This window comes from Sciurus vulgaris, assembly GCF_902686455.1.
Source record: "Sciurus vulgaris genome assembly, chromosome: 6".
Classification (NCBI taxonomy): Eukaryota; Metazoa; Chordata; class Mammalia; order Rodentia; family Sciuridae; genus Sciurus; species Sciurus vulgaris.
The window spans coordinates 73,269,898-73,296,958 of NC_136466.1; the positions used below are offsets into that span (position 1 = coordinate 73,269,898).

The 27,061-nt window shown below is 39.3% G+C and overlaps 1 protein-coding gene across 5 annotated transcripts; it reads left to right on the plus strand.

Moving 5' to 3' along the window:
- The first annotated feature begins 773 nt into the window (after positions 1-773).
- Positions 774-26,693, plus strand: ETF1 (eukaryotic translation termination factor 1). 5 transcript variants are annotated; one of them, XM_079143970.1, is made up of 11 exons: positions 774-918; positions 1,078-1,181; positions 17,546-17,721; positions 18,045-18,184; positions 21,863-22,001; positions 22,211-22,401; positions 23,450-23,630; positions 24,163-24,318; positions 24,781-24,845; positions 25,578-25,725; positions 26,145-26,693. In XM_079143970.1, exons 2-11 carry the CDS (start codon positions 1,096-1,098, stop codon positions 26,225-26,227), a joined length of 1,365 nt encoding a protein of 454 aa, XP_079000096.1. In that variant the 5' UTR covers positions 774-918; positions 1,078-1,095; the 3' UTR covers positions 26,228-26,693. The 5 variants fall into 5 exon arrangements, with proteins under 5 accessions (XP_079000096.1, XP_079000098.1, XP_079000097.1 ...); XM_079143972.1 differs by having other exon boundaries at positions 779-918; positions 23,450-23,579; XM_079143971.1 differs by lacking the exon at positions 774-918 and having other exon boundaries at positions 1,069-1,497.
- The last annotated feature ends 368 nt before the right edge of the window (positions 26,694-27,061 follow it).

Here is a 27,061-nt window from a genome sequence, read left to right on the forward strand (position 1 = left end):
AAAAGTTCTAACATACACAGCTACCAGTTTTGCTCCAGACCAAACATTCATAAATCAGACTAAACAGCTCAGACCAAACTATATACGTGGAGTCAGATACTGCAGGTCTCCAATCTCAAGCACTCCTGCTTTCTTCAACCTCACGTAGTTCCAAGTCCAGAGCGAACCCATACTAGCACGGAGCGACAGGGAACGTGCCTCCTTCGCTCCTGTGGATGAAGATCCCGGACCAGCTTGGGCAGGCTCCTGATCCAGGCCCACTGACCAGGATTCTGAAACTCGTCCTCGAAGCAGTGACGCACACAGGCCGCAACACTTCGTCAGTGAAGTCGCTTAACCCGAGACTTTCTCCGAAGCTTTTCAAGCAACAATGAACACGCGCGTCGAGCCCCGAGCTCCTGTCTTGTGTCGCAGAGCTTCGGGTGCCCAATCTGTTCACGCAAGAGAAAGCAAAAGAGACCCCTGTGCCTCGCCCTTTAAGAGCCACCCCCAACCGAGCCTGACTGAGCTCTGAGTAAATCGTCGCGAGAGCCGGTGGCTTCCGCCCGCTTCCTACTCTCGGCCTGCCGGGCCGGAAGGAAAGCAGTACTTCCCGCCCCCTGCCTCTACCTCACAAGGCAGTGAGGCCCCAGCTGTGACCAATCACCGGACCCGTTGTAGGCCGCGGCACAAAGGGCCAATGGGAAGTCGCGGCGCGCGCAGAGCTTCTCTTCACCAGAACCAGCCCCCCTCCCTTCCGCCCGCCGCCTTCCACTCCGCCCCTGGCGGAGGAAGTGATATCACAGGCCCCATGTGAGCGGATTGCAACACATGCAGCTGCCTGGAGAGAGGGAGCCGGTGTCCTACGTCAGAGCCGCCGCCGCCGCGGAGCCGCCGCCGGGGAGGAGCAGCTGCTGCCGCCCAGGACTGGGCCTTTAGGTAAGACATGGGAGGGAAAGGCCAGCGACCTATCCGGCGGACCGCGCGGGGCGGGGAGAGGAGGGCCTTTTGGGGTGGCTAGGAAGGGGGCCGCTCTGCCCCAGCGGCGGCGCTAACTCTGTGGTCTTGGTGTCTCCGGGCCCCGCCGGGCCGCTCTAGGGAGGAGGAGGCGAGAAGATGGCGGACGACCCCAGTGCTGCCGACAGGAACGTGGAGATCTGGAAGATCAAGAAGCTCATTAAGAGCTTGGAGGCGGCCCGCGGGTGAGCGCCGCGTCCGGCCCCCCCGTGCCCTCTTGGATCCCGGACCCCTCAGGATGGCCGCCCCCGCGCCGCATGGCCGGATGAGGAGAACCCGGCACTAGCCAACTCCCGCCTTCTGGACCTCTGGGTAGTAGCTTCTGACTCAGGGGCGAGGGTCGGAGCTGTTTGCCGGAGAAGGGGTCTTTCCCCCACTTGGGGGGTAAGGGGCCTGCGCTTCCTGGGCTCAGACCATGCGACCCCCCCTCGTGATAAGCCACCACTACTTTTGTACCCCTCTCAGTCCCTTAAGTCCTGCTCTTCACTCTTCCAGCTCCAGGTGCTGACACCCGACTCGACAGCTTTTGGGGAAAAGTACTTGGCTTTCCTTTCTGAACGTCCTTCCCTAGTTTCCTCCCTTCACGTTCTTCAACCAGGCCCTGTTAAAATGGCCTCCCCCTTCTGAAGTTCTAAGGCCCGGGTGGGTGAAGTTTGGATGGGGCGGGAAGGAGAGGTAGTCAGGGGCGTTATCATTCTAGCTCCCTGTGATTTCTCAGGGACTCCCACCTCGCCCAGGATGAGTTCCCTCAAGTTCTCTAATTATCCTGGAGCTTCCTGGTTTTTAGCTGTTCCAGGACCCGCCTATAAACTGAAAATGCCAACGTGTGCGACATGGGGGGTGAGGGTTGCTTTTGGTTGACAAACCTGGATATGTGTATATCCAGGAGAAATCTGCATAATTGGGTTGTTTGATATGAACTGTGATAATAGAGTTCCTGTTGACCTTCCGGTGGAACTTCTTATGATATCACTATAGAGGGTGCTTGTTGAAATTCAGAACTGAATTAAGTGAACTTCAAGTCTCCTGTTGTAGTTTTGATAAGAAAGTGTAGATGTATCCATTCTGGGAAGAGTAAACTAAATTAAAATTAGCACACACACACACACACACCCCTTTTTAATGTTGCTCATTTGAGGAAGGTGTGCCAGAGTATTCCTGTTCCTTACTTTATTTCATAATTTCGCTCCTTCCCAGTCATAGAAACTTTTTACTTAGCAGAAGTGGCCCCCAAAAATGGAACATTACATATTCTTATGTCTGTGCATTCTTAGATTAGCAGACTGGCTTGTCCCAGGACTTTGTAAAGTTGATTTCAGCACAAGAATTGGACATTCTGGTTTTCAGCTCACGTTGTCATTGGCATTGGACTTGCAGTGATAGGGTGAATATCAGATCTACTTATTAATTTTACAGGAACTTGTGCCACATAATAGAAGGGAAAACCCAAAATGTGAGAGTACTGTAAAGGAAGGGTAAGGTAGATCATGAGCCATTGTGATGCTAGGTACTTTTATTTCACTAGGAATTTTTGTCATGTTACTTGAAGCCTTGGGTTGTATATTGACTTTTGTATTTGTTGTTTAAAGTTAGATGTAATCTGTGAATTTGTTCTCTTTGGAGGCAAGTTCACATTATATTCTCTGAAGCAGTCTAAAATATGAATTTATTACCAATCTGCCTGTTGTCTGAGTAACATTGATAACCATGCTTAATAAGCAACAATATTCCTTTCTACTGTTTGTTGAAGGAAGCTTATTAAATTTGTTCCTAGGCATGTCACCTAGCCGCTTGAAAGTTATAAGCCTCTCCTTTTAAAGCTTTGAAGACTTCATCTCTTTGTTTAATAAAGTTTGAAGCATGCTAAAAAATGAAGCTATTAGGCATAGCTTGTCTTCCAAGTGATAGTTTGAACATTTTAGACCTGATTAAAATGTCTAAAATAGTAGGGACCCCTCCTTTAAACAATGTGGTTAATAATCATGTCCTGTTTGCTTCCGGTCAGGCTTTGGTTACATCTCAATTCCATGAAAACTTAAAATCTTAGCTATTTCTAGTGTTGGTTAGGGAGTCAAGTTTATTCTGTGACTCAGAATCTGTTTCCTGATACATGTCATTTTCCTTTGGGAAACAACAAGATTTTATTGTCAATACTGTGTTGTATTAAAGTCAGACTCTAGGTTTTCATAGTGTACAGTGAGAAATATTTTTCTTTCTTTACCTAAAGCTAAAATATTTTTTGGATAATCGTAATGAGCTTTAAAGACAAACTGAATGAATCCATGTGTGCTGGTATATATGGAGCTACTGTGTAGCTTCCAGTAGAAAATGGGTTGTGTTAAAGCATGATTATTAGTACAAGACAGTGAATTTTGGTGGTGGATTAACAGAATTGTTTCAGAAATGAAAAAGTGACTTCTCCAGCAGTGTAGAATTCTGGATGTGAGAATCAAGAATTGTTTCATTTTTAACATTTCTTTCTAAGGTATAAGAGTTAGTCTGTTAGATAATAAATGATTATCTTTTGATACATGAACAAATGTAGTGTAGCTTAAAAAGAACTACCTGCAAAATGGTCTTAATAGTAAAATACATTTGAGCAGAATGAGGTATCAAGATAAAATAATTTATTGAACATTTAGTATGTTACTTTTTAAAACAATACAGTGTGTCATTCACAATAATAAATACTGCCATTTGATAGACAAGAAAACTGTAATTGAGACGTTAGATAACTTGCTGTCCATAAGGTCGTAGAGTAATGATGTGGAATAATCCAGCACTTGTACCAGTGTGCTCTACTGGATATATTTTGTGTTTTCCAAAATATGCAAGTCTGGATTTATTCAACACAATCTGAAATATAATAGCTGTGTTTTGCCTGTGGAAGAACATTTATAAAGGCCACATTTCTAAATGGGGAACTTTGGTAACATTCTAATCATACTTAATCTTCTAATTTTTTTTAAGTTGGGTGGAACATAGGCTATTTTGGTTTCTTGTATGTATGGTTGAATGTTAGTCTATATGGGCAAGTAAAATAACTAGCCAGCTCTTTTCCTAAACATAAGCCTCACTTAAATTTGACAGTAGTTCATCACTATTTATGATTGTTCCTGGTGTGTTCTTCACAGTTGGCTTATGAGGAGAACTGTGTAAATACCTGGGACTAGGACCATGTGAGTTGAACTGTCATTGGTTTCAAATAAGGAACTCTAAAGCAGGTGAACATGTTACAAGAAAGTTAGGTAGGGATTTTTAGTTGTTTTTTGTTTGTTTCTCCTAATGTGTTCTGAGCAAGTGGTAGCTCCAGAAATGGTGTTGGAAGCTTAATAGTTTTCAGATAACAAAATAACCAAAACGTCGTCTAGTCAAGGACCATGATGGATGTGACAAGGGAAAATACAGTGTTAGTTTGGGTTATGTCTGTAGGTCTTAGAATATTTTTCACTTATCCTCACTAAGAATTCTTGTATATTCCAAGTATAAACTTGTTGATGCATAATTTGAATAACATGTTAAAAGTATCTTAGTACTTTCTCCAAGTTGGCATTATTGATTCATCATCACCTGGTCTATGATAAAGGGAATATTTCCAAACAACTGAATTTCAAGTACCTTTAATTTTTCTTTATTCTTCAATATTCTTGGAGAACTGATTTTAACTAAAGCAATACCTTTGGCTAGGGGTGCAGCTTAGTAATAGAGTACATTCAGAGCATACAGAAAGCCCTTAGTTTGATACAATCCCAGCACTGCCAAAAATTATATCTTTTAAGTGATACCTTGTAGTCTTTCATATGGATAACTGAACTATTCAAAATTCAGGTTTTTAATTTTTTAATTTTTTTGGTACCAGGGATTGAACCCAGCGGTGCTTAACCACTGACCCACATCCCCAGCCCTTTTAAGTTTTTATTTTGAGACAGGGTCTTGTTAAGTTCTTAGGGCCTCACTAAGTTGCTGAAGTTGGCCTCAGCCTCCTGAGTTGCTGAGATTATAGGCATGTGCATCACTATGCAAAGCAAGGTTTAGTTTTTTAAAGAAGTTTTTGTTGTGTGGTGGGGATTGAAGAACCCAGGGGTTCAGTCCTCCCGCCTCAGCCTCTTTGAGTCGCTATGATTATAGGCATGAACCACCACACCTGGCTTAACGAAGATTTCAACTCCTCCTTCTGTATCCTAGAACCTCTGAGATTGCAGGCGTGTGCCACTGAACCTGGAAGAGGACTTTTTTTAATCTTCAGTTCTTGCTACCCCCCCCTTCCGCCCCCATCTCTGATGATTAAGATAAAAGACCATTGAGAGAAAACTAAATAATTAGAATATTTAAGTTTCTCTGGAAGTGATAAGTATAGAACAACTAACTACAGAAGTCTTAGTGGCAACTACCTGTTTGACCTATGGCAAGTTATTCTTTCAAAGCTTTGGTTTCCACACATATAACTATGGACACCTTGTCTCAGAATAAAATACCAAATAGGTCTGGGGGTGTGACTCAGTGGTTGAGTGCCCCTGGGTTCAATCCCTGGTTCCCCACCACCAAAAAAAGAAAAAAAGGACTAGGGATGTAACCCTATAGTAGATACCCCCTTGATTTATTTCCCAGAACCAGAAAAAGATTCTGACAGAGAATCTTTTTATCACCAACAGATCTGAACCATGAGACTAGAGGTGATTAAGGGAAGAGGGAGATTGGAGTATATATAAAAGGAAGTGTTACTATTCCTCAGTCCTCACCAAGTGCCATAGGCTTCCTGTCTCAACTCAGAACTAGTCATAACAACTGTAGTCTGGCATGGTACACTGTGGTCCTAATGAACAATCACTCTTTGAATTTCAAGTCTTGACAAACTTCTCATTGTAATAGCAGATATACGTATCCTTCCCAGGGAAGGAAGACTTTCTCTGGACCCAGTCCTAGGTAAGCAAGAATAACAAATTAGAATGCCATTTAAAGCAGAGTGCATTGTAGGTTATAGGTTTGTCCTGTCCCCTGCCTCCACCAGTTGGACCCTTCTCAGGGGGCGCTATTTTTCTCCTAATTTGAGATTGAAGTTATGCTCAGCACAGATATGTGGTTATGAAAAAACTTAAATTTTGAGCCATTTGAAGGCTAAATGATATTAGATCCTATTTGAAGAGTAGAAGGAGAAAATTGCCTTCCCACTGCTGGACCTATCCAACTGAGAACTTGGACAGCACAAGTTTTTTCTGAGTCCGGCCTATTCTCCAGGGATCTCAGAATAGAACCTTCTCCTAGGATACATTCTGTAGGTGTCTCTCCCTTTTTCAGCCTACTGGCTTAGTGAGGATAAGAAGAGATTAAGATTTTTTCAGCATGTTAGAAATTATGAGCATGAGGTTTCTCACTTGGGCCCTGTCCTCAGCATGATGCCTCTGATGTCAGCTTTATCTTACGCTATTTGACATACTTAAGACTTGACATTTTTCAGTGCCTGGCAATTGATTCTTATCATGCAAATAACTTATGTTAGAACTATACTCATTTCATATTTTCATTTGATCTTCTAATTTCTCCTTTAGAAAAAATGATCATAGTCAAAGTAAAAGGTTCTTTTTTCTGCTATGTCTTGGTTTGTCTTTACAGTGCTGGGGATCAAACCCAGATTTTGAGACAGGACCTCACCAAGTTGCTAAGGCTGGCTTTGAACTTGGAATCTTCCTGCCTCAGCCTCCTGAGTCTTTGGGATTACAGGCATGTGCCACCAAGCTCAGCACCATAAATATATTTTTACTACTGACCAGTGAGCCAACAAGCCTCATGAAACATCTGCTGTGAGTTGGGCTAGACATTTTGGAAGAAATGTGTAATAAAATGAGAACATGGTTTGCCACACATCCCTGTAGTGATGATATAACCATTTACAGACCCATATTAATAAGTACAGAATACCACAGTACATGATAAGGGGTTTAGGGCAAGCAAATGATTAGGGTCTTGAATGAGGTATTAGATATTATTGTCAAAGAGGAAAAGAGACTGTGTAACTACTTAGGCAAAATTTAACAATTTCTTAGGTACAGCAAGTGACAAAGAATGTTACTTAGGTGTTAGTATTACTGGACTGATACAGTATCTTTGATACAGTGGTAAATAGAGCTATACTTGATTTGCAACTTTAAAATTGTAATTCTTTTTTTTGGTCCTGGTGGTGTACCCAGAGCTTGCTAATAAGCACATCTTCTACAGTTGAGCACACCCCAGCCCTTTTTATTTTTTACTTTGAGAGGGTCTAAGTTGCCCAGGCTGGTCATGAACTTGTGGTCCTTCTGCCTCAGCCTTCTGAGTAGCTAGGATTATAGTCATTGCCACTGTGCCTGGCACTAATGTTTCTGATGTTTTAGTTTTTTACTGAAGAGCTTTGGGTTACCCAAGTTCTGGTATTTGCAGTATTTTGGGTCTTTCTAACTCTGGTTGAGGAAAGATACTGGTTTGGATATTTAGCTTGAAATGTGTTTTTGTGCTGGGGATTAAACCTTGCACATGCCCGGCATACACTGTACCACTAAGCTATACCCACAGCCCTCATATATGTTTTAATCAGGTAATAAAGCTAGTTTCCCAAAGATATGTAAATGAGCCAGGTGCCACAGTGTACACCTGTGATTCCAGCAGCTTGGGAGGCTGAGGCAGGAGGATTTCAAGTTCAAAGCTAACCTGTGCAATTTAGCAAGGTCCTAACTAAGCAACTTAAGACCATCTCAAAATTTGAAAAGGCCTGGGGAGGTAGCTCAGTGATTACGCACCCCTGGGTTCAATTCTCAGGGGTGGGGGGATAAGTAAATGAGTAGCATACATTTTTTACTCCTTGAGGAGTATGAGGGAAGCTGTTGCTGTTTCATGGATGGAGAAACTGGAGAGAGTAAGCAGCTGCCTAATTTCACAGTCTAGTAAGAGGCAGTAGCAGATTCTGTTCCCACTTTGCTGATTTCAAAGCCTGTGCTCCTGTTATACCACACTGCCTTGTTCTTTGTCAAGTATTTCTTCTGGTGAATAGAAACATCTCCCATTCTCTTTTGAAAGGAGGACTCTTGTCCAAGGAGATTTGTATTTTTCTAGAGGGAGCAGGTGTGCTGAGATCCAGGAACAAAGATAAAAGGAAAACAGGCATACCATTTGCACATCTTCCCTAGGAAGAACTTGAGTACCAAACATGTTTACTCTTAATGAGCATTGGTGGTGAGGGAAATAACTTGTTCCTAAATCCTTCCCTGGAAACTTATTTGTGTATTAAAAAGGTGATTAATGGGAAGACTACAATTTTTGGTTTATTTGAAAAGTACTTCTGTAGTTGTCAAGAAAAAAATAACTTTAATACAGGGTCCAGCCTAGAACACTGGTAGTAAGTCCCTAACACTGTGGTTGCTATCTCCTAGCTTTACACTGTTGTGAGGAAACTAAAGAAAATTTTCAGCTTCTGCTGCTCCCTGGTGGAATATTTCCCTAGGTTAGTTTTATGAAATTCTTTTAGTAAATGCCTATAACTGTATAAAAAGTAATACACTGCTAGATGTTACATTTTTATTTTAGATGACTGAGTAATCTTTGTTTTGGGGGGGATAGAACACTAAAATGGCATTTGCACACTTTCTGCTGAAACATTGGGAAATTTGAGCTATTCTGTACCTGGGACAGAGGCTGCTTTAATGTTTCAGGAAGTTCCAATTTAAATATTTCTCCCAGCTGGTGGTAGTATCTGCTCAATTGTCAAATCAATTTCAGATAACTTTACTAGAACAGGAACATCCTCCTCTCTCCTACGCTGTTTTAACCAAGTTCTTTTATAAAAGGTAGCCCCATCCACCTCCTGACCTGCTTCATTGATGGTAGGAGCAGTGGGGGTGGGGTTACATTACAGTAAAAATCAGCAAAATAAAAAACACTATTAGAAGTGATGATTTGAGCTTTTTAGTGAAGTGAAGCTGGAGACAATGTTATTTTAAGACACATGTGTGTACCTTTCAAGGGGGTTTGTTTTTGTTTATGTCCTGTTCTTACTATGTTGCTTGTGTTTGTCTTGAACTTGCAGTCCTGTGGCAACTTCCAAGGAGTTGGGGTTATAGGTTTGCGCCACCACACGCAGCATGGAATGGCAAATTTTTAACTGGTATTTGATTTGGTAGTTTAAACTAAATTCTCTGGGGTCTGCTTATAAAAGAGTATATAGAGAAGACCCTAGTTAGAAATTAACCACTTATATTTATTCCTCATATGTTTGAGCTCCACTATGTCCTAAAATTTCTGCCCTCTAGAAGCTTGTATAGATACAGTAGAGCAATGTTCCTTTTGTTTTGTTGTTGTTATTGATATTGTTTGTATAGGGAATTGAACCCAGGGGCTCTTAACGACTGAGCCACATCCCCAGCCCTTGATATTGTTTATTTTTGAGACAGGGTCTCACTAAGTTGCTTAGGGCCTCATTAACTTGCAGAAGCTGGCCTTGAACTTGTGATCCTCCTACCTCAGCCTCCTGAGTCACTGGGATTATAGGAGTGCATCACACATCTGGTGCAATATATTTTTTCATTCTTCGATACTTGATGGAAAAGAAAACAATTATCAATCTTCTTTGAAGTAACCGATACCCAGATAGAAGTAACTGGCCGTTGGTTATATTAAAATACTGAGACCAGGTCATAAATATAGAATAAAGCCACTGAAGATTTTATGATATAGCTATTTAAAGGAAAAGAAATCTCTCTTGTTATCCCAACCCATAAAGGTGGATGTCTACCACAAAGTCAACTCTTGCCTCTTTGGGCTTACTCAAATTCAAATAAGACTTCAGAACCACCTGACATCATTCTCTTCCTCACATTTCTAGTTGTATAGTGATATTTCTTTTTGACTTTGTTACCAGGCTGGGTAAGGGAGGTAAAGAGCTAGAGATCCATCTTGTTGCATTTAGTGATCACTTAGTATCTGCTTGCTAGACAAGATACATGATTGACAAACACACATATTTGTGAAGAGGTACTAGGGATTTAACCGAGGGGTGCTCTACCATTGAGCAATATCCCAGCCCTTTTTATTTTTAGACAGGGTCTCACTGAGTTGCTGAGGCTAGCCTTGAACTTGTGATCCTCCTGCCTCAGCCCCCCAACTTATTAGGGTTACAGGTATGCACCACTGCACCCAACCTTGTTTTTCTTTTTTGCATTATTGAGGATTGAAACCAAGACCTCATACATCCCAGGTAAGCACTCTGCTACTAAGCTCCGTCCCTGCCATTTTGTTTAAATATTTTTTGTTTTAAGACAAAACAAAAAGTTGTCTAGAGCTGCCCTCAAAGCTGGGATTGCAAATATGGTCACCATGCAGAATTTTATGACTTTGTGAAATAAGTAGGTAGAGACCCATAGGATTTATGATTTGCTTTAAGTCACAAAATAACAATAGGACTTGAGTCTGAATGTTCATTATTCTAAAACCTGTATTATTCCTAGTCTGTTCCCATATCTAACCTATATTGAAAAAAATTGTGTTGGGCTAGGACTGTAGCTCAGTGGTAGAGCACTTGCCTCACATGTGAGGTACTGGGTTTGATCTTAGCACCACATAAAAATATTGTCTTGGTTTAAAAGTTTAAACTTAGTTTAGCACAATTGGGACAAGAGGAAAAAAGATAGAAAACCTGTAGTGAATCAAATAAGGACAGCTTGAAAATGGAGTAGAAATTGGAGAGGATTGATTGATTTTCACCTGGTGATCCATATAATACCACTTAGTGGCTTTCCCAGAAAAGAGCTAGCTGAGTTTTGAGTTGAGCTTTGTGAGGTGAGTAAATATGAGTTTGGAAGGGGGGATGGCGAAAACCTTGTTCATCCATATCCTGGGCACAATGGAACTATTGAACACTGGTATGAAAGTTTCTTAGGATGCATCTACTCTAAATCTTAATTTGGGATTTGAGTAAGGCATCTCTAAAATGTTCCTAGTCCCTAACCTGGGAGTAATTCTGTTACTTAGACTTGTTGAACTGGATGGTATGATATTTGGTGGGGCATGGGTATTCTGGCTGGTAAAAGTCAAGCATCTCTCAACTGTTACTCAGTGTCACTGTGTTACAGGTAGGGTTTCTTAATCTGTCGCTATAACAGAATACCACAGATTGGGTAAATTATAAAGAAGAGAAACTTGTTTCCCATAGTTCTGGAATTTGAGAAGTCTGAGCTCATAAAGTACCATCAGGTTTTGGTGTCTAGGAATGGTCGCCCAAGGTAGTGCCTTAGGTGCTTGGCATCATTGGGGATAAGTTTCCAACACACAAATTTTAGAGCACATATTCAAACCATAGCATAGGGGAAGTGCAGCAAGTGAGCTCTTCGGGTTCCTCTTAAAGTCAGTAGTGTTTCTGGAGACTCTTGGAGGTACAGAAAACAAGCCACAAAAAGTGATTGTTTTTTTTTTTTTTTTTTGGTACCAGGAATTGAACCAAGAGGCCCTTAAATACTGAGGCACATCCCCAGCCCTTGAAATTTTTTACTGAGAGATGGGATCTTGCCAAGATGCTGAGGCTGGATTTGAACTTGTGACCCTCCTGCCTTAGCCTCCTGGGCTGCTGGGATTATAAGTATGTACCACCCATACCCAGTGGAACAGTGATTCTTAATTCTAGTTCTTTGGAAAATTGAGACTGTCTTACCCACAGTTACCACTCCACTCAAATTTTACCTTTTTTTTTTTGTTACTGATTTTGTTTTGTGTATGTGGTACTGGGGATCAGCCCCATGCATGCTAGGCAAGCAGTCTACTTCTTTGCTACATACCCAGCCACACTTTGCTTTTTAAGAAAGCTCGTCTTAGATTCTGGAGTTCTGGTACAAACTGCTCCATGTTTAAGTTTGTAGGAATAACATTTTGTTTTTTACTTAGCTTTCTAAAATGTTCTTGAGCAATATTAATGGTGGTGAACTTTGATCAAATCTTTGCAGGTCAAAAGGTGACTAGACTTTGTTTGCCTGTTGCTCTTTTGACTATGTATATTAGAAGTTTTCTTGAATCCAAAGACTGGGACCTTAATTAAACACATCCCTATGCCCAGCATGACCCAGGATTTGTTCAGTTTGCCTTGAGTTTTCTTCTCCCATAGAGATCTTTTGGCCCTGGCAGTTTAGTGACTATCTACAGTGCTCAAGTACCATGAATTCTAGAGAAGGGTACTACCCTATCCTCCTCTCTTAGGAAAAGAAACTTATCTTCATCAGCATCCTCTTCTTGAGAATGCAGCTGTTTAAATCTTTTTTCCTTCCTGACTTTTGTTTCAGGTTTTGGTTTTCGTTTTAATTTATTTTGTCTCATTCTAATTAATTTCTGTTTTTATTTTCAAATACTTCTCCTGTTTTTCAGTTATTTGATTTTTCAGCTTATCATCTGTGGCATTGATGAAAATTTCTTTGATAAGGGAAAGTGTCCCTAAACCAATGAGAAAAAGAAGGAATTTGAGAGCAGGGGCCCCTGGGAGCTGTGTATGATGTGTTGTTGTATGTTATGTTATGTTTCATAAGCGTTTTTACTGCCTGTGTATGAGTCATTGCTATATCTCATGATTAACTGACTCCTTGGTGAGAGTCTTTGGATTTTGGAAAAGGAAAATAAAGACAGGAAAAAGTGGAGGAAAACTTAAAGATGGTTGCAGTCTGCCTTTGTAGCAAGCAGCTCTTTAGAGCTTTATATATTTCTCCCTGAGAGGTACTGACTCTACTTTAACCTGAAATATTCAGCTTCCTTGACTTTATTTTTGTGTTTACACAAACTGGTCTAACAACTTTGATTGGCTTGCCTTGGGGATAATGCATGTTTATCTTGTTTGAAAACTTTCCTGAGAAAACTTTAATCTTCTTGTATTAAAACTAAAATATAAGCATTAGATGTTATTTAAATTGCCTTTAAATTTTTAAATGGAAACCATGTATTTAATAATCTGCATTTCCCCTCCCTAGTCAGTGTCTTATAATACAAGTTAATTCAGAAATTTAAGGTTTTCAACACAGAGTAGGGAAAGTAATGAAAGGTAATTTTGTGCCTAAAATTCAAAAGGAGTTATAGTTCAAGACTTTTAAGTAGTGTTTCTGGTTTAACAACTTGGTAAAAACCTACCAAAAACGTTCTCTTATTAGCTACGTTTCCGAATCCATTTTTTTCAAAATGGAATCTATAACAAGATCATGTCCTTAGGTGTATTCACTACTTTGTTCTCTCTGAAATGTCTTTTGGATGTAAATATATGGCCTCCCAACTATGTTATACAGTAAAGTTGCTAATGAATGTTTATCTTCTTAACCTATCTGCAGTGGGAAGTAAATAACTGCTTATCTTAAGGTCATTGCTATGCCCTCTACATCTTTATCTTGCTTTAAGGATTGCCTCTAGGCATTTTGGGTTCACTCAGTTAATTTGTCCCAACCTTCTCTTAAGCCTCAAAGTTTCCAATCCTTTGGTGCCTGTTCTCGCCTCAGCTGTGAGCCTTCACCCCTGCTATTCTTAAAGCCCCTTCTCATTCCATTCCCTATTGATTGCCTCTTTGCCAGTTCCATCTCCTAGGAAACTACTCTGTAAATCAGAGAATGTTAGCTTTAAAAAAAAAAACCTGAGCCCTTCTTTTAAGAATCCCCTTGGTCCCTAAAGTTTCCAAGAGCTCTTAGGGTGGAAATGTATGCCCCCTTTAGAATCTTTTATCAGAAAACAAGCACGAGCTAGTAAAACTGATATTAAAACTTTTTTGTCCTCTCATTTTCCCATCTTGTATAGTTTCATGTTCTTCATTTTTATAAGTTGACCCCCACAGAAGATAAGTGGCACTTACAGCCTAGGCTGGTTTGGTTGTTGTTCCTGTTATTTCGGTGTTGAGGATTGAACCCAAGCTTCACCCATGCCAAGCATACACTCTGCCACTGAGCTACTTACACCCCCAGCCCCCAGACCAGACTTTTTTGGTGTTGGGAATTGGACCAGGCACTTTAGCACTAATCCACATTCCTTTTATTTATTTGTTTGTTTGTTTATTTATTTTGAGGTTAGGCTTCACTCAGTTTATGAGGCTGATCTTAAACTTGATCCTCCTGCCTCAGTCTCCCAAGTCACTGGGAATTACATCACCACACCTGGCTCTCCAGACCACTTTTTGAAGTTAAATTTGTTTGTCCAATATTTCCAGCCTCTCTCAGCAAACTCCTTTTCTCCTCCTTACTCTGTGGCGTTTGACATAAAACTATAGAAAGTGTTTTTGGCAATTTGGTTTTAGAAGTTTTGATGACAGCTGAAGCTGCTTATCATAGATTTCCTTGATTCCCTGATTTGGCTAGAATACTTGCTCCCCTGTCCAAGTGGTGGCAGCAAAGTACACACCATACTCCACATTTATTGGCTTTTATTCAACTTTTGCTTCTTGGGAAATTTTTCACAAAGCTTATTATAAACAAGCCTTCTTGGTTTTAAGCAAACTAACAGAAACTGCTGGTTTTGGAGATGTAGGTTGAACTCACAATCTGGGAGTAACCATTTTTGATAGTGAAAAGGATTTGGATAAGCAGATTATCTGCTTGTAAGGAAAACTATCTAGAGGACTTGTAGAATTTACTGCTGGGAAAAAACACCCTGTGGAAGTTCTTCTGGAAATGCCCCCTTTGGAGGGTATAGGGGGGAGTACCAGGGATTGAATTTAGGGGCACTCAACCACTACTGAGTCACATCCCCAGCCCTATTTTGTATTTTATTCAGAGACAGGCTCACCGAATTGCTTTAGCACCTTGCTTTTGCTGAGGCTGGCTTTGAATTCCTGATCCTCCTGCCTCAGCCTCCTGAGCTGCTGGGATTATAGGCATGCGCCACCACACCCAGCTGCAATTCTTTTCTAATACAGTTACTGAGGGAAAGCACCGTGGTGCACATTAATGAAGTTAATTTTAATTATATGAAAATCCATTTCCTAGGACCTGATTTCAGACATTTTTAGGTTTCAAACAACTGCAGTAACAAAAAGGGAGCCAGGCATGATGGCTATTCCAGAGACTGAAGTAGGAAGATCACAAATTCAAGGCCAGCCTGGGAATTTAGCAAGACCCTGTCTCAAAATAGAATAAATAAATAAAGAACTGGGACTGTAGCTCAGTGGGAGAGTGCCTGGATTCAATCCAGAGTACTATTTAAAAGAGAGAAGCTGGGCGTGGTGGCGCACACCTATAATCCCAGCAGCTCAGGAGGCTGAGGCAGGAGGATCAGGAATTCAAAGCCAGTCTCAGCAAAAGCCAGAGAGCCCTGTGCAGTGGCGCACACCCATGTAGTCCCAGCTGCTCAGGAGGCTGAAGCAGAATAATTGCAAGTTCAGCCTCAGCAACTTAAGTAGGCCCTAAGCAGCTCAGTGAGACACCGTCTGAAAAGGGGGCATGGTGGGGTGGTTAGGGGGGTGTGGCTCAGTGGTTGAGCACCCCTAGGTCCAGTCCCGAGCACCAAAAAAAAAAAGAGAAAGAACCAGTGTTTCCTTTTTGTTTTTATTCCCTTCCCACCCCCCTCACAGTCACTCTTCCCTTTTATTTTATTAATAGTCTCTTTACACATAAGCCCATTTGACATGGTGGCCCTAACTTTGTAAATTTTTTCTTGCTAACTTCCACTGGATTCTGGATATGTGAAATTTCTGTCAAAACTGGCATGTTGGGCCACTGTGAAAATACACAAGCTCAGTTATTAGTGACAAAGCTTAAACATTCTGGCAGTCTTCCCAATTTAATGTGTCTTGATTTGACCCTACCAATTCTCCCTTGACACTAATAATTATGACTATAAAACTTGTTATAGTCCTTTAGGGCCTGATCTGTAAGGATCTTAAGAAGTAACGTTCTTATAGAGTCAGACTCTAGTATCACAGTTTGTAAAATGATGCCACATTTTTTAACATGCTTTGGTTTATATCAGATCAGACTTGATGCCATCAAAGTGTAAAGCACCTCAATTTATACTAATAGCTATTGTGATAAAGCCAGCCTCTTTTTTCTGGGCAGAGCAGCATTGGGACTTTTAATTTTCAATGTTATCTAGTTTTATTTATATACAGTATTGATAATTTAGTCAGAACACATTTTTAGACTAAGCTTTGACTTTTCTAGACTAAGCTGTAAGGTTAGGTTAAAAGACTTTTTAAGAGGAATGTCCTATTATGTACTGTTTGTACATAGATATATATTTTTTGTAGTTTTATTGAGATTTAATTTACATGCCATAAAATTTACCCCCTTTAAAATTTTTAGTGCACTGATCAGAGTTGTACAACTATCACCATTAATTTAAAAATATTTCCATCGACCTGGAAAGAAACTGCATACATATATCCTTTAACAATCACTCCCTGTTCCTTTCTCTTCCCATCCCTTGGCAACCACTAATCTACTTTTTGTATCTAGATTGCCTGTTCTGGACTTTACGTGTATACCTAGAACTGTACAATATGTGGTCTTTTGTGGCAGGTTTTACTTAGTATAATATAAATAAAATTATATTGATCTTTTTGCTGCTGAATAATAATCCATTTCATGTTTATACCACATTTTTTTTTAATCCATTCATTCTTCGGATTTATGGGTTGTTTCTACTTTTTACTGTTAAGAGTAATGCCTCAGTGAACTTTCAAGCACACATTGTGTCACATGTTTTTTTTTCTCTTGGGTATTTACCTAAGAATGGAATGACTAGGTCATATGTTAACTATGTTTAAACTCTTAAAGAACTGCTGCCAGGCTGTTTTCCAAAAAGATCATACCAGTTTACATTTGTGATAAGGGTTTCAGTTTCTCCATAGCTTTTTTTTTTTTTTTTTTTTTTTTTTTTTTTTTTTAAAACCAAGGATTGTAACCCAGCAGCACCAAGCCACATCCTAGCCCTTTTGTTGTTTGTTTTGGTTTGCAAATATTTTCTCCCATTTTGTATTTTGTCTTTGGCACTTCACTACTAAGCCACATCCCCAGAGTTGATCAGGCACTGATGCCCAGCTCTTTAATCACATTACTGCACTTAACGCATAAAATAAATTGCTGTTTAGAGAGAGAGGAGAGATTGTTCTCATCATTTGGATATTTGTGTGAATTCTAATGCTGTCATCAAAGCACTTAGGGTGCTAAATCAGTGTTTAGAAATTTGGAATTTTAAGGGTGATAACAAGTGGAATTTTGTCTAGACTTTGGAAAGGCTTATTGTACTGTTCTGGCATATCATCTCCCCCTGAAGAGCCCCCAGATTCTAAGTCTGTGCCATGTATAGGCCTACTCACTTCCACATTTCTTCCTGTTGGCCCTTCTTATAGCGTTTTTCTTCATCTTAGAATGAGTTGTTTGCCAAGCATTCCTTCAGGTACCTTCTTTACATGACTAATCTTACTCAGTATTCATTGAACACTTCGAGTTCTGTGTATAGTTCAGTGAACCAGTACATTACTAGTGTAGTCCTTATCTCTTTGAGAATAAGCTTACCCTAGTTCATGTAAACTCTGCTTAGTGGTCTTTGAACCTCTAATGCGTTATTCTTTCTTCCACAGCAATGGCACCAGCATGATATCATTGATCATTCCTCCCAAAGACCAGATTTCACGAGTGGCAAAAATGTTAGCAGATGAGTTTGGAACTGCATCTAACATTAAGTCACGAGTAAACCGCCTTTCAGTCCTGGGAGCCATTACATCTGTACAACAAAGACTCAAACTTTATAACAAAGGTAATCTGGAAGTGGATCATTTTGTTCTCTACTTTTGTCTTGGTCACATTTTCCACTCAGATCCTGACATGGTGATTTATTCAACTAGGGTTTCCTACAGCCAGCCATCATCATTGTTACCACATTGGTATTACCAACATTGGTATTTAACTTTTTTATTTATAAAAGTTAACTTTACTTGAAGGAATAAATTCTACTGAAACATCTTAGGAGAAGTTTTTAAATTAGGGAGAGAATTCTAAGAGATTTAAGAATGTTTCTGCTTTATTTAAATTTATGACTGGGAACATTTAAAGTAGAGAAATTGTTTATGTTGTTTGCAGTACCTCCAAATGGTCTGGTTGTTTACTGTGGAACAATTGTAACAGAAGAAGGAAAGGAAAAGAAAGTCAACATTGATTTTGAACCTTTCAAACCAATTAATACATCATTGTATTTGTGTGACAACAAATTCCACACAGAGGTAAGAGTTTGAGCACAGAACATTTTTGTCACTACAAGGGAAACCTCATAATCAGTAGTCACCCTGTCTTCCCCTAACCTTTCTCAGGTCTAGGAAACCACTAATCTATTTTCTGTCCATACAATTACATGTGCTAGACACTTTATACAATGGAATCATACAACTTGGGCCCTTTAGTGACTATCTTTCACTTAGCTTTATATTTTCAGGATTTATCCATCTGGTAGCATTTATTAATATTATTTCATTCCTTTTTATTATCAAATAATTATGTATTTTTTTATGCATTCATTGGTTGATGAACATTTGGGTTGTTTTCCATGTTTGGCTGTTATAAGTAATGTTGCTAGGAAAATTCAGTTACTGTTTTTGTGTGATCATGTTATCATTTTACTTCATTTTATATCTAAGAATGAAATTGCTAGGTCATATAGTAAGTATGGTAATCTTTTGAGAAGTTGTTAGTTTTCCAAACCATGATGGGAAATGGTACATTTTACACAGCTGGCTATTTTCAAAAAATAAAATAACTCACATTTATTATGACACTAGTCATTCTTCATGTTCAAAGAATGTGCTAAACTGGATTTGGAGAACTTATTAGAGACAAATAATGGACTAGTTAATCTCTAACTCTTCCTATTTACAGTGATACTTTCCTATATTCTCTACATCCTCAATTTTATGCTGACAAGTTTTTTGTTTGTTTATTTTTGGAGTTTTTTTGGTTTTGCTTTTTGGTTTTGTTTGTTGGGGTTTTTTTTTGTTTGTTTGTTTTGTTTTGTTGAGGTGCCTGGGATTGAACTCAGGACAACTCAACCACTGAGCCACATCCCCAGCCCTATAGCCCTATTTTTTTTTTTTTTTTTTTTTTTTTTTTTTTTTTTTTTTTTTTTTTGCGCAGTGCTGGGGATCGAACACAGGGCCTCGTGCTTGACAGGCAAGCACTCTGCCAACTGAGCCAGCCCCCCAGCCCTATTTTGAATTTTATTTAGAGACAGGGTCTCACTGAGTTGCTTAGCACCTCCCTAAATTGTTAAGGCTAGTTCACAATCCTCCTGCCTCAGCCTTCTGAGCTGCTGAGATTATAGGCATTTACCAGCTAAGTTATAAAATTTTTAGTAACAGAAGTTTTTTATAGTTTTATTTTTGGTTTTTGTTTGTTTTTTTGCTTTTCCTCTCCCTATGAAACTTTTGAGTGACTGAGCTGCTGTAAGATGAACTTTTTTTTTTTAAGAGTTGTCGATGGATCTTTTATTTTATTTATTTATATGTGGTGCTGAGTATCGAACCCAGGGCCTTGCAAATGCCAGGCAAGCGCTCTACCACTGAGCCACAACTCCAGCCCCCCTAAGATGAACTTTAATGGTGGAAAAGAAACCTCATTAGAGTGACCTAAATCAGTCAACAGTAGAACAATCAGGAATTCACAGCTGGCTCCCAGTTTATTCTCTTTCCTTTCATTGACCTAGGGAAAAACCTCTACAGTGGAGGAATTAGAACTGACATTTGTCGGCACTGTTTACAATAGATGATTTTTGCTGACTTGACAGGAAGTCCAGTTCCAGTTGAATCTTGTTTGACTGCATAGATAATCCAGACTTTTTTTTTCCCCCCTTAGCTATCACAGTCTCCTTCTGACAGAGGCTTCATTGAATAAACTCTTAGCCACTCTGTCCCATTTACCTGTATCTGGGTTGATGAAAGTGGATTTTGATCATTATTGATTTAAATAATATATGGTACCTATGTTGCCTGGCTTTTAGCTCACTTATCAAGTTGGTCTTCTCATTAATTTTTCTAAACCTGAATTCCTCTTTTAAGATACTGTTTAATCTTACTGACTTTGTATATTTGGGCTCTAACTGATATGATGTCATAACTAGAAATGATTGAGGTAAGTTATATGTTGCAGTTTTTGTCCTGTTTAATAAGGTAATTATATTCTTTTAAGTAGCATGCAGAAGGCTCTGAGTTCAATCCCTTCCATACTGGAAAAAAATAATAATAAAATGTGTATTCCCTGATGAGCAGATTTGTTGAAAATCTTAATTAAGCTAACAGATGATTATGATACAAGGCTATTTTTGGTTTGGGGTACTGGGGGTTGAACCCAGGACATTGTGCATGCTGTACATGTACTCTCCCACTAAGATACAACCTTAGCCTATTTTTAGCATGCAGTATTCATGTCTTAATGCTAATTATTAAGCATGGTGTGGTTGAAGATAGATTCTTGGTTAATTCACTTTCTAGACATTCCTTTGAAGAAGCTATTTTCTTCCTTGGTTAAAATGGAATGGATAATAATTCCTTAGTTCTAAATAGATTGCTACCTGGCAATTAGTGATCTGCCAAGCCTGTAGTATTCAAATATCCATTGTGAAGACCAGATACAGTGTCACACGACTGTATTCCTGGATACTCTTGAGGCTGAGGCAGGAGGATTGCAAATTCAAGGCCTACCTTTAACAACTTTAAAACATTTTTAACAGGACTAGGGATGTAGCTCAGTGGTAGAACACCCCTGGGCTCAGTCTCCAGTACTGGAGGGGTGAGGTGGGCAGTCCACCATGCAAACATGTCTTATGTGGTTTTAGGACTATATAAACATTTTCTCTTCGGAGAGATAGGGATATGGAGATTTAATACTAACCCAGAAGTTTTCTCCATTAAATTCAGAATTGTTAGCCTTGAACCTATTTTTAAATTTTTTTCCAAGTAACATTAATGTTGCTCAAAACCATAAGAATTAAACATTTCAAAACTATTATTACAGATGGTTTATGAGTTTTGTGCTTAGTACTTCTACTTTAGAGTTATTGTACAGTATGGTCTTATTTGTCATGATATATCCTGCCTAGTAATGCTGGGATAGTTAATGGTAACAAGAAGTCAACTTTTGGGGTTTGGGGTTCTGGTAGATAGCTTGCTTAGCATGTGTAGCATGTGTAAGGTTTGATCCCTAGCACTACTCCCAGGGGGAAAAAATCCAACTTTTGGAAGGTAGATTTGAATGTTATGCTCCACAAACTATCTAAATGAAATCAAGGAATAGGAAGAAGTTGAGTTGATTAACTCTTGAGTTTTGGTTTTGGATGACTTTTTTGTTTGTGTGGGGTTTTTTGGTTTTTGTTTTGTTTTGTTTTGTTTTGTTTTTGGTTTTGATACCAGGTATTGAGCCAGGGGTACTTAACCACTGAGCCACATCCCCAGCCCTTTTTTTATATTTTACTTAGAGACAGGGTCTCACTGAGTTGCTTAAGGGCCTCAGTCTCCCAAGCTGCTGCAATTACAGGAGTGTGCCACCTTTCCATGTTTTTATTGTGGAAAAGCATATATAAAATTTATCATAACCATTTAAGTGTACAGTTTAGTGGTATTAAATACACATAATGTTGTACAACCCTTACTACCATCCATCTCTAGAGTTCTTTTCGTCTTGTAAAACTCTATAACCATTAAACAAGAAATGACTCTCCCCTTCTCTGCAGTTCTTGGCAGCCACCATTTTACATAAGTTACAGATTTATAGCTGAAGTCTACAAATTATTCCATAAAATGTAGTATTCATATGAAAGCTAGTGGGGTAAAAGGGCTCATATGTCCTTTTGGGTTTTGTATTGACCTTAGCAAAGCTATAGAGTTTATTGTGTGGTACTTACGTTTGTTTTTCAGGCTCTTACAGCACTACTTTCAGATGACAGCAAATTTGGCTTTATTGTAATAGATGGCAGTGGTGCACTTTTTGGCACACTCCAAGGAAACACAAGAGAAGTCTTGCACAAATTCACTGTGGATCTCCCAAAGAAACATGGTAATACATGAACCTTTTAACAAGAAAGTCAGTCTCTGAAACAAGAAGCATTTTATGCTACTAAACATGTGGTTAAGGGAATAGTGACATTTATATTTCTGTTTTCTTAGTAGATTATTTTGTTTGTTTTTCTGTTTTACTTTCACTTCTTGTGTTTGGATAACTTCTCAATGATTGGCCTTTTTTCCTCTCCACTTTTTGTGTCATAGGTAGAGGAGGTCAGTCAGCCTTGCGTTTTGCCCGTTTAAGAATGGAAAAACGACATAACTATGTTCGGAAAGTAGCAGAGACTGCTGTGCAGCTGTTTATTTCTGGGGACAAAGTGAATGTGGCTGGTCTCGTTTTAGCTGGATCAGCTGACTTTAAAACTGAACTAAGTCAATCTGATATGTTTGATCAGGTAAGTGAGAGGTAGATGATCAATTATTATGTAAGTCTCTAAGTAGGAATAGGTAAGTCCTCTATATTTACCCTGGGACATGCATATCTTTTTGAATTTACAAGAGTATAGTCCCTGGCTTCAAAAACCTCGCTTTGAGAGCTGGAGATGTAGCTTAGTTGTAGAGTGCTTGTACAGCATGCATGTGGCCCTAGGTTTAATCAGGAGCACTGTAAAGGGAAAAAAAAAAAAAAAAAAACACTTAGCTCTGAGTTAAACAGTAGCTGATTTATAGGCATTTATTAGAAAACATTCCCTCATTCTTTTCTGGGCACTTTCTCTGTTGAAATCATTTTTAGGCAGGTTGCCATAATTAGCTTTAAAATGGTTCCATTTCAGAGAAACTAGCAACTCTTTTTTTTTTAACCATGTTTTGCTGAGTTATTCTTGCAAGTAAATAAAACAGTGAAATTTAGGAATATGACAGACTTTATTGAGACCAAAGCATGGCCGGTCATGGTGGCCCACCTATAATCCCAGTGCCTCAGGAGGGTGAGGCAGGAAGATTGTGAGTTCAGCCAGCCTCAATAACGTAGCAAGAACCTGACTCTCAATAAAATATAAAGAACTGGGGATGTGTCTCAGTGGTTGAGCATCCCTGGGTTCAATGCCTTGGTATCCCCCCCACCCCCCCAAAAAAAAAAAAAAAATAGACCAAAGCATTTAAACCCAGAGGATTTTTTGTTTAATGATAGGGATTCAAATTGGGCTCTTTCCTCATAATTTAAACTTAAGTAATCATAATGCTGAGCTTGGCTGCCATCTAGAGTGAGAGCTAGCCAGGCACAGTGGTGCATGCCTGTAATCCCAGCAGCTCGGGAGGCTGAGCAGGAAGATTGAAAGTTCAAAGGTAGCTTAAGCAATTTAGCAAGACCTGTCTCAAAAAATAAAAAGGGCTGGGGATATGACTCAGAGGTTAAGCACCTCTGGGTTCAGTCCCTGGTAAGAGAGTCTTAGTAAAGGTATTTTGAAGCACTAATGTTTTTGTTTTTGTTTTTAATTGTATCAGAGGTTGCAATCAAAAGTTTTAAAATTAGTTGATATATCCTATGGTGGTGAAAATGGATTCAACCAAGCTATTGAGTTATCTACTGAAGTCCTCTCCAACGTGAAATTCATTCAAGAGAAGAAATTAATAGGTATCAATGAAATGCAACTATTTTGCTCATTGTATTTGTGTGTAAATGTAGGTACGTACATAACTGTATGTATGAAACGGCACTGAAAATATAGAAGATTTAGCATTTTTGTAAAATTTCTGCCTTCATGGAATCATTTTTAATCTTCCTTAGTTATTAGGTCTAATAAGTGTGTTTGTAGCAACAAGAGAAAATGTAATATATGATCATCCCTGAGTATCTGCGGAAGATTCATTTTAGGACACTAGATAACCAAAATCCTCGAATGCTCAAGTTCCTTATAATGATTTAGTATTTGCATATAACCTACACACATTCTCCCGTATATTTTAAATTATCTCTAAATTATGTATACCCAACACAACATAAGAGCTATGTAAATAATTGTTATGCTGTATTGTTTAGGGACCAATGTCAAGAGAAAGTGTTCAGTACAGATGGGTCCATCTCATAGATCTAACTACTTAATACACATAAGCAAAATGTAACTTTTTTTCCTGAATGTTTTCAACCTGAAGTTCATTGAATTTGTGGATACAGTCAAGCCAACTGTATGTTTTATTGTCCTATCCGTAATCCACAGGACGATACTTTGATGAAATTAGTCAGGACACGGGCAAGTACTGCTTTGGTGTTGAAGATACACTAAAGGCTTTGGAAATGGGCGCTGTAGAGATTCTAATAGTCTATGAAAATCTGGATATAATGAGATACGTTCTTCATTGCCAAGGCACAGAAGGTAAGAGAATTAGAAAATAAGATTGCTATTTGTTAGTTTCTTGTGTGTTCTGGAAATCTGGGGTGGACATTTGGGAGAAATGACTGATTTCAGAAGCAACCAGAAGGCAGTTGTATTCCCACTCTTTTGGTCTGTAGCACATAACTGCATGGATTTTTGTGCTGAACTGTTTAATGTCTGCTCAGAGTTATTAAATTTGGTGAGAACCAGTATTGTATCTTAAATGTCTTTGATGTTTCCTTATGGTAGAAGTAGTGTACCTGGCAGATTCTGAGTGTATGCTCAGCTCAGTAGGAAAGGAAGTTCATACAATGAATCCAGTAGACTTTTTCTCATCTCACCTCATGGGGCTCATACCTATTAGTACCTGAGAGCCAGGTTAACACATTCTTTTGTTGTTGTTGTTGTATGTTTGTTTTTATTTTTGTTTTTTTGTTTTTGTTTTTCCTTTTAATACTACAGAGGAGAAAATTCTCTATTTAACTCCAGAACAAGAGAAGGATAAATCTCATTTCACAGACAAAGAGGTACGTGATTGTTTTCTTTGGTGATAAATTCAAGGTAGCATAAGTCCGTGTGTTAGAGCACTGGCAGCATAGACTATCAGCCTTGGGAAACCAAACCTCATACTAGTTATGGAGTCAGCAGGAAGGGGTCAGTTTCCATTTGCCATGTGCTGATCTGATAAGGAAGCAGGCCTAGTCATAGTTAGTGAAGATCTTTTTTAAGTAATTAAGCAATCAAGAAAACATTTTTGTTGTCTTTGAAATCATTTGAATAGTGTTTCTCCTACACTGTGAACCTGTGCTGCTTTCTTTGCTTTTATCAATTCTTCAACTGCAGTGACTTCTCTGTGTTTGATCTAAATGCATCACCAGTTTAAAATAGTGAGTTGGTGGATTTGGTCCTTTATGAAGCTGCTCCCAAAAGCATTTGTGGCATGCTTCTTCTGGGGTGTCGAATGAGTGTTGCATATAGACTCTACAACAACCTGACTTCTAGAGTCAACAGTAGGAATCATAAGTTGAAGACTGTCTGCTAATGTTTCGTTAGAGACTAGAGCCTGAGAAGTGTTAATCAGAATTTCTCTGCTGTTTCATTTCTGTTATCAGAAACCAGAATTCACTTCATTTTACACACATTTATGCATATGCATAATGAGTAGGAGAATGAGAGTGGTGTAAAGGGGGATTGAGATGGGTGAGATAAACTTCATTGTGTAAAATCTTTTTGTTTGTTTCTCATGGTCACATTTGTAGACAGGACAGGAACATGAGCTGATTGAGAGCATGCCCCTCTTGGAATGGTTTGCTAATAACTATAAAAAATTTGGAGCTACATTGGAAATTGTCACAGATAAGTCACAAGAAGGATCCCAATTTGTGAAAGGATTTGGTGGAATTGGAGGTGAGTAGCAAATCAGCAAACAGAACTTAAAACAAGGATTTCAGGCCAGGGCCTCTCCTGGCTAACCTGAATTAAGTAATTTCAGGTGAGGTGTCCTCAGAATCTACTTGAGGCAGGAGACTGCATAACTTGGAGTTTTTCCCCGCCTCCAGTACTGGGAATGAACCTAGAGGACACAGTCCTTTTTATTTTGAGATGAGGTCTCACTAAGTTAATTGATGCTGACTTCAAACTTGGCGGTTCTTCCTCAGCCTCCCAAGTCAATAGGAATACAAGTGTGCCCCACCACACCCACTGGAACAATTTTTAATCAGAAACTCTTTGTTTTCTATAATTCTGCAAGACAATGAACTTCCTTTACAGAATGACCCCTCCCTGTTCCATGAACACAGGTACTTACCTTTGGTTTCTTTCTCCAGGTATCTTGCGGTACCGAGTAGATTTCCAGGGAATGGAATACCAAGGAGGAGACGATGAATTTTTTGACCTTGATGACTACTAGGTAGTCGACATGGGTCCGGCAAAATGTGCCTCACCCTCCAGCATCCAACCCAAGGAGCATACCCGTGGTGGAATCCAAACAGATCCCTGCCTTACAATTGGAACATTTCCAGAACTTAATCCATGAGCATTGGATACTGAAAAGAAAACCGAAACAAAACCAGACCCAACCCTGTACATTGGTTTGTCATGGTGTCAGCGCAGCAGCCTACAACTAAGTTCCTAAATGCCACTTCGGACTAATTTAAAAAAGAATCCCAGTTTTTACTTTTACTCGATGGTGGAATTGGTTGCTCTTGTATTTTATGAAAAAAAATGATTTTTTTAACCTTCATACATAGAAGCAAAAATACCTTAACTGCTGTAAACCTTCAAAAGTTAATAGAAGTGAGATCATACTGGTTTGTTTCTTATTTTGATTGGAGAAAAATTAAATTGCTGCATTTCGCAGTGACCCATTTACATGGCATTCTCAGCTTAGACTGCATAAGAAGAAATACATGTGGTGAAATGTTGGAACCATTTCTTTCTTGGTCTCTGTTTAATGTTGAAAGGGTGAGCTAGTAGGAGGCAGTTTCAACCTTACTCCCTCACACCCACTCCCCAGACTGTCAGTTTCGAGGATGCAGATTGCATTGTAAAGTCAAACTGACTCATGAAGCATTGAGGCCAGTGCACTGTTTACTTTCATCTCTTTGGCAGACGCATTTGTGCCCAGCGTTTGGGAGCCCTTTGTATCACTTGCTTTAACAAGGGTCCCCTTAGCCTACTAGAAATCAGTTTGGGATGGATATGATGGGGCTTCTGTGCTATTGCTGGGATTGGGAGAAATAAA

What these genes read in the sequence shown, in the direction of transcription:
- ETF1 (XM_079143970.1), top strand. Translation starts at nt 1,096, where the DNA reads ATGGCGGACGACCCCAGTGCTGCCGACAGGAACGTGGAGATCTGGAAG. An exon ending in AATCTGATATGTTTGATCAG is followed by an intron (nt 22,402 to 23,449) that starts GTAAGTGAGAGG and finishes TAATTGTATCAG; the next exon opens with AGGTTGCAATCAAAAGTTTT. An exon ending in GTATTTGTGTGTAAATGTAG is followed by an intron (nt 23,631 to 24,162) that starts GTACGTACATAA and finishes CGTAATCCACAG; the next exon opens with GACGATACTTTGATGAAATT.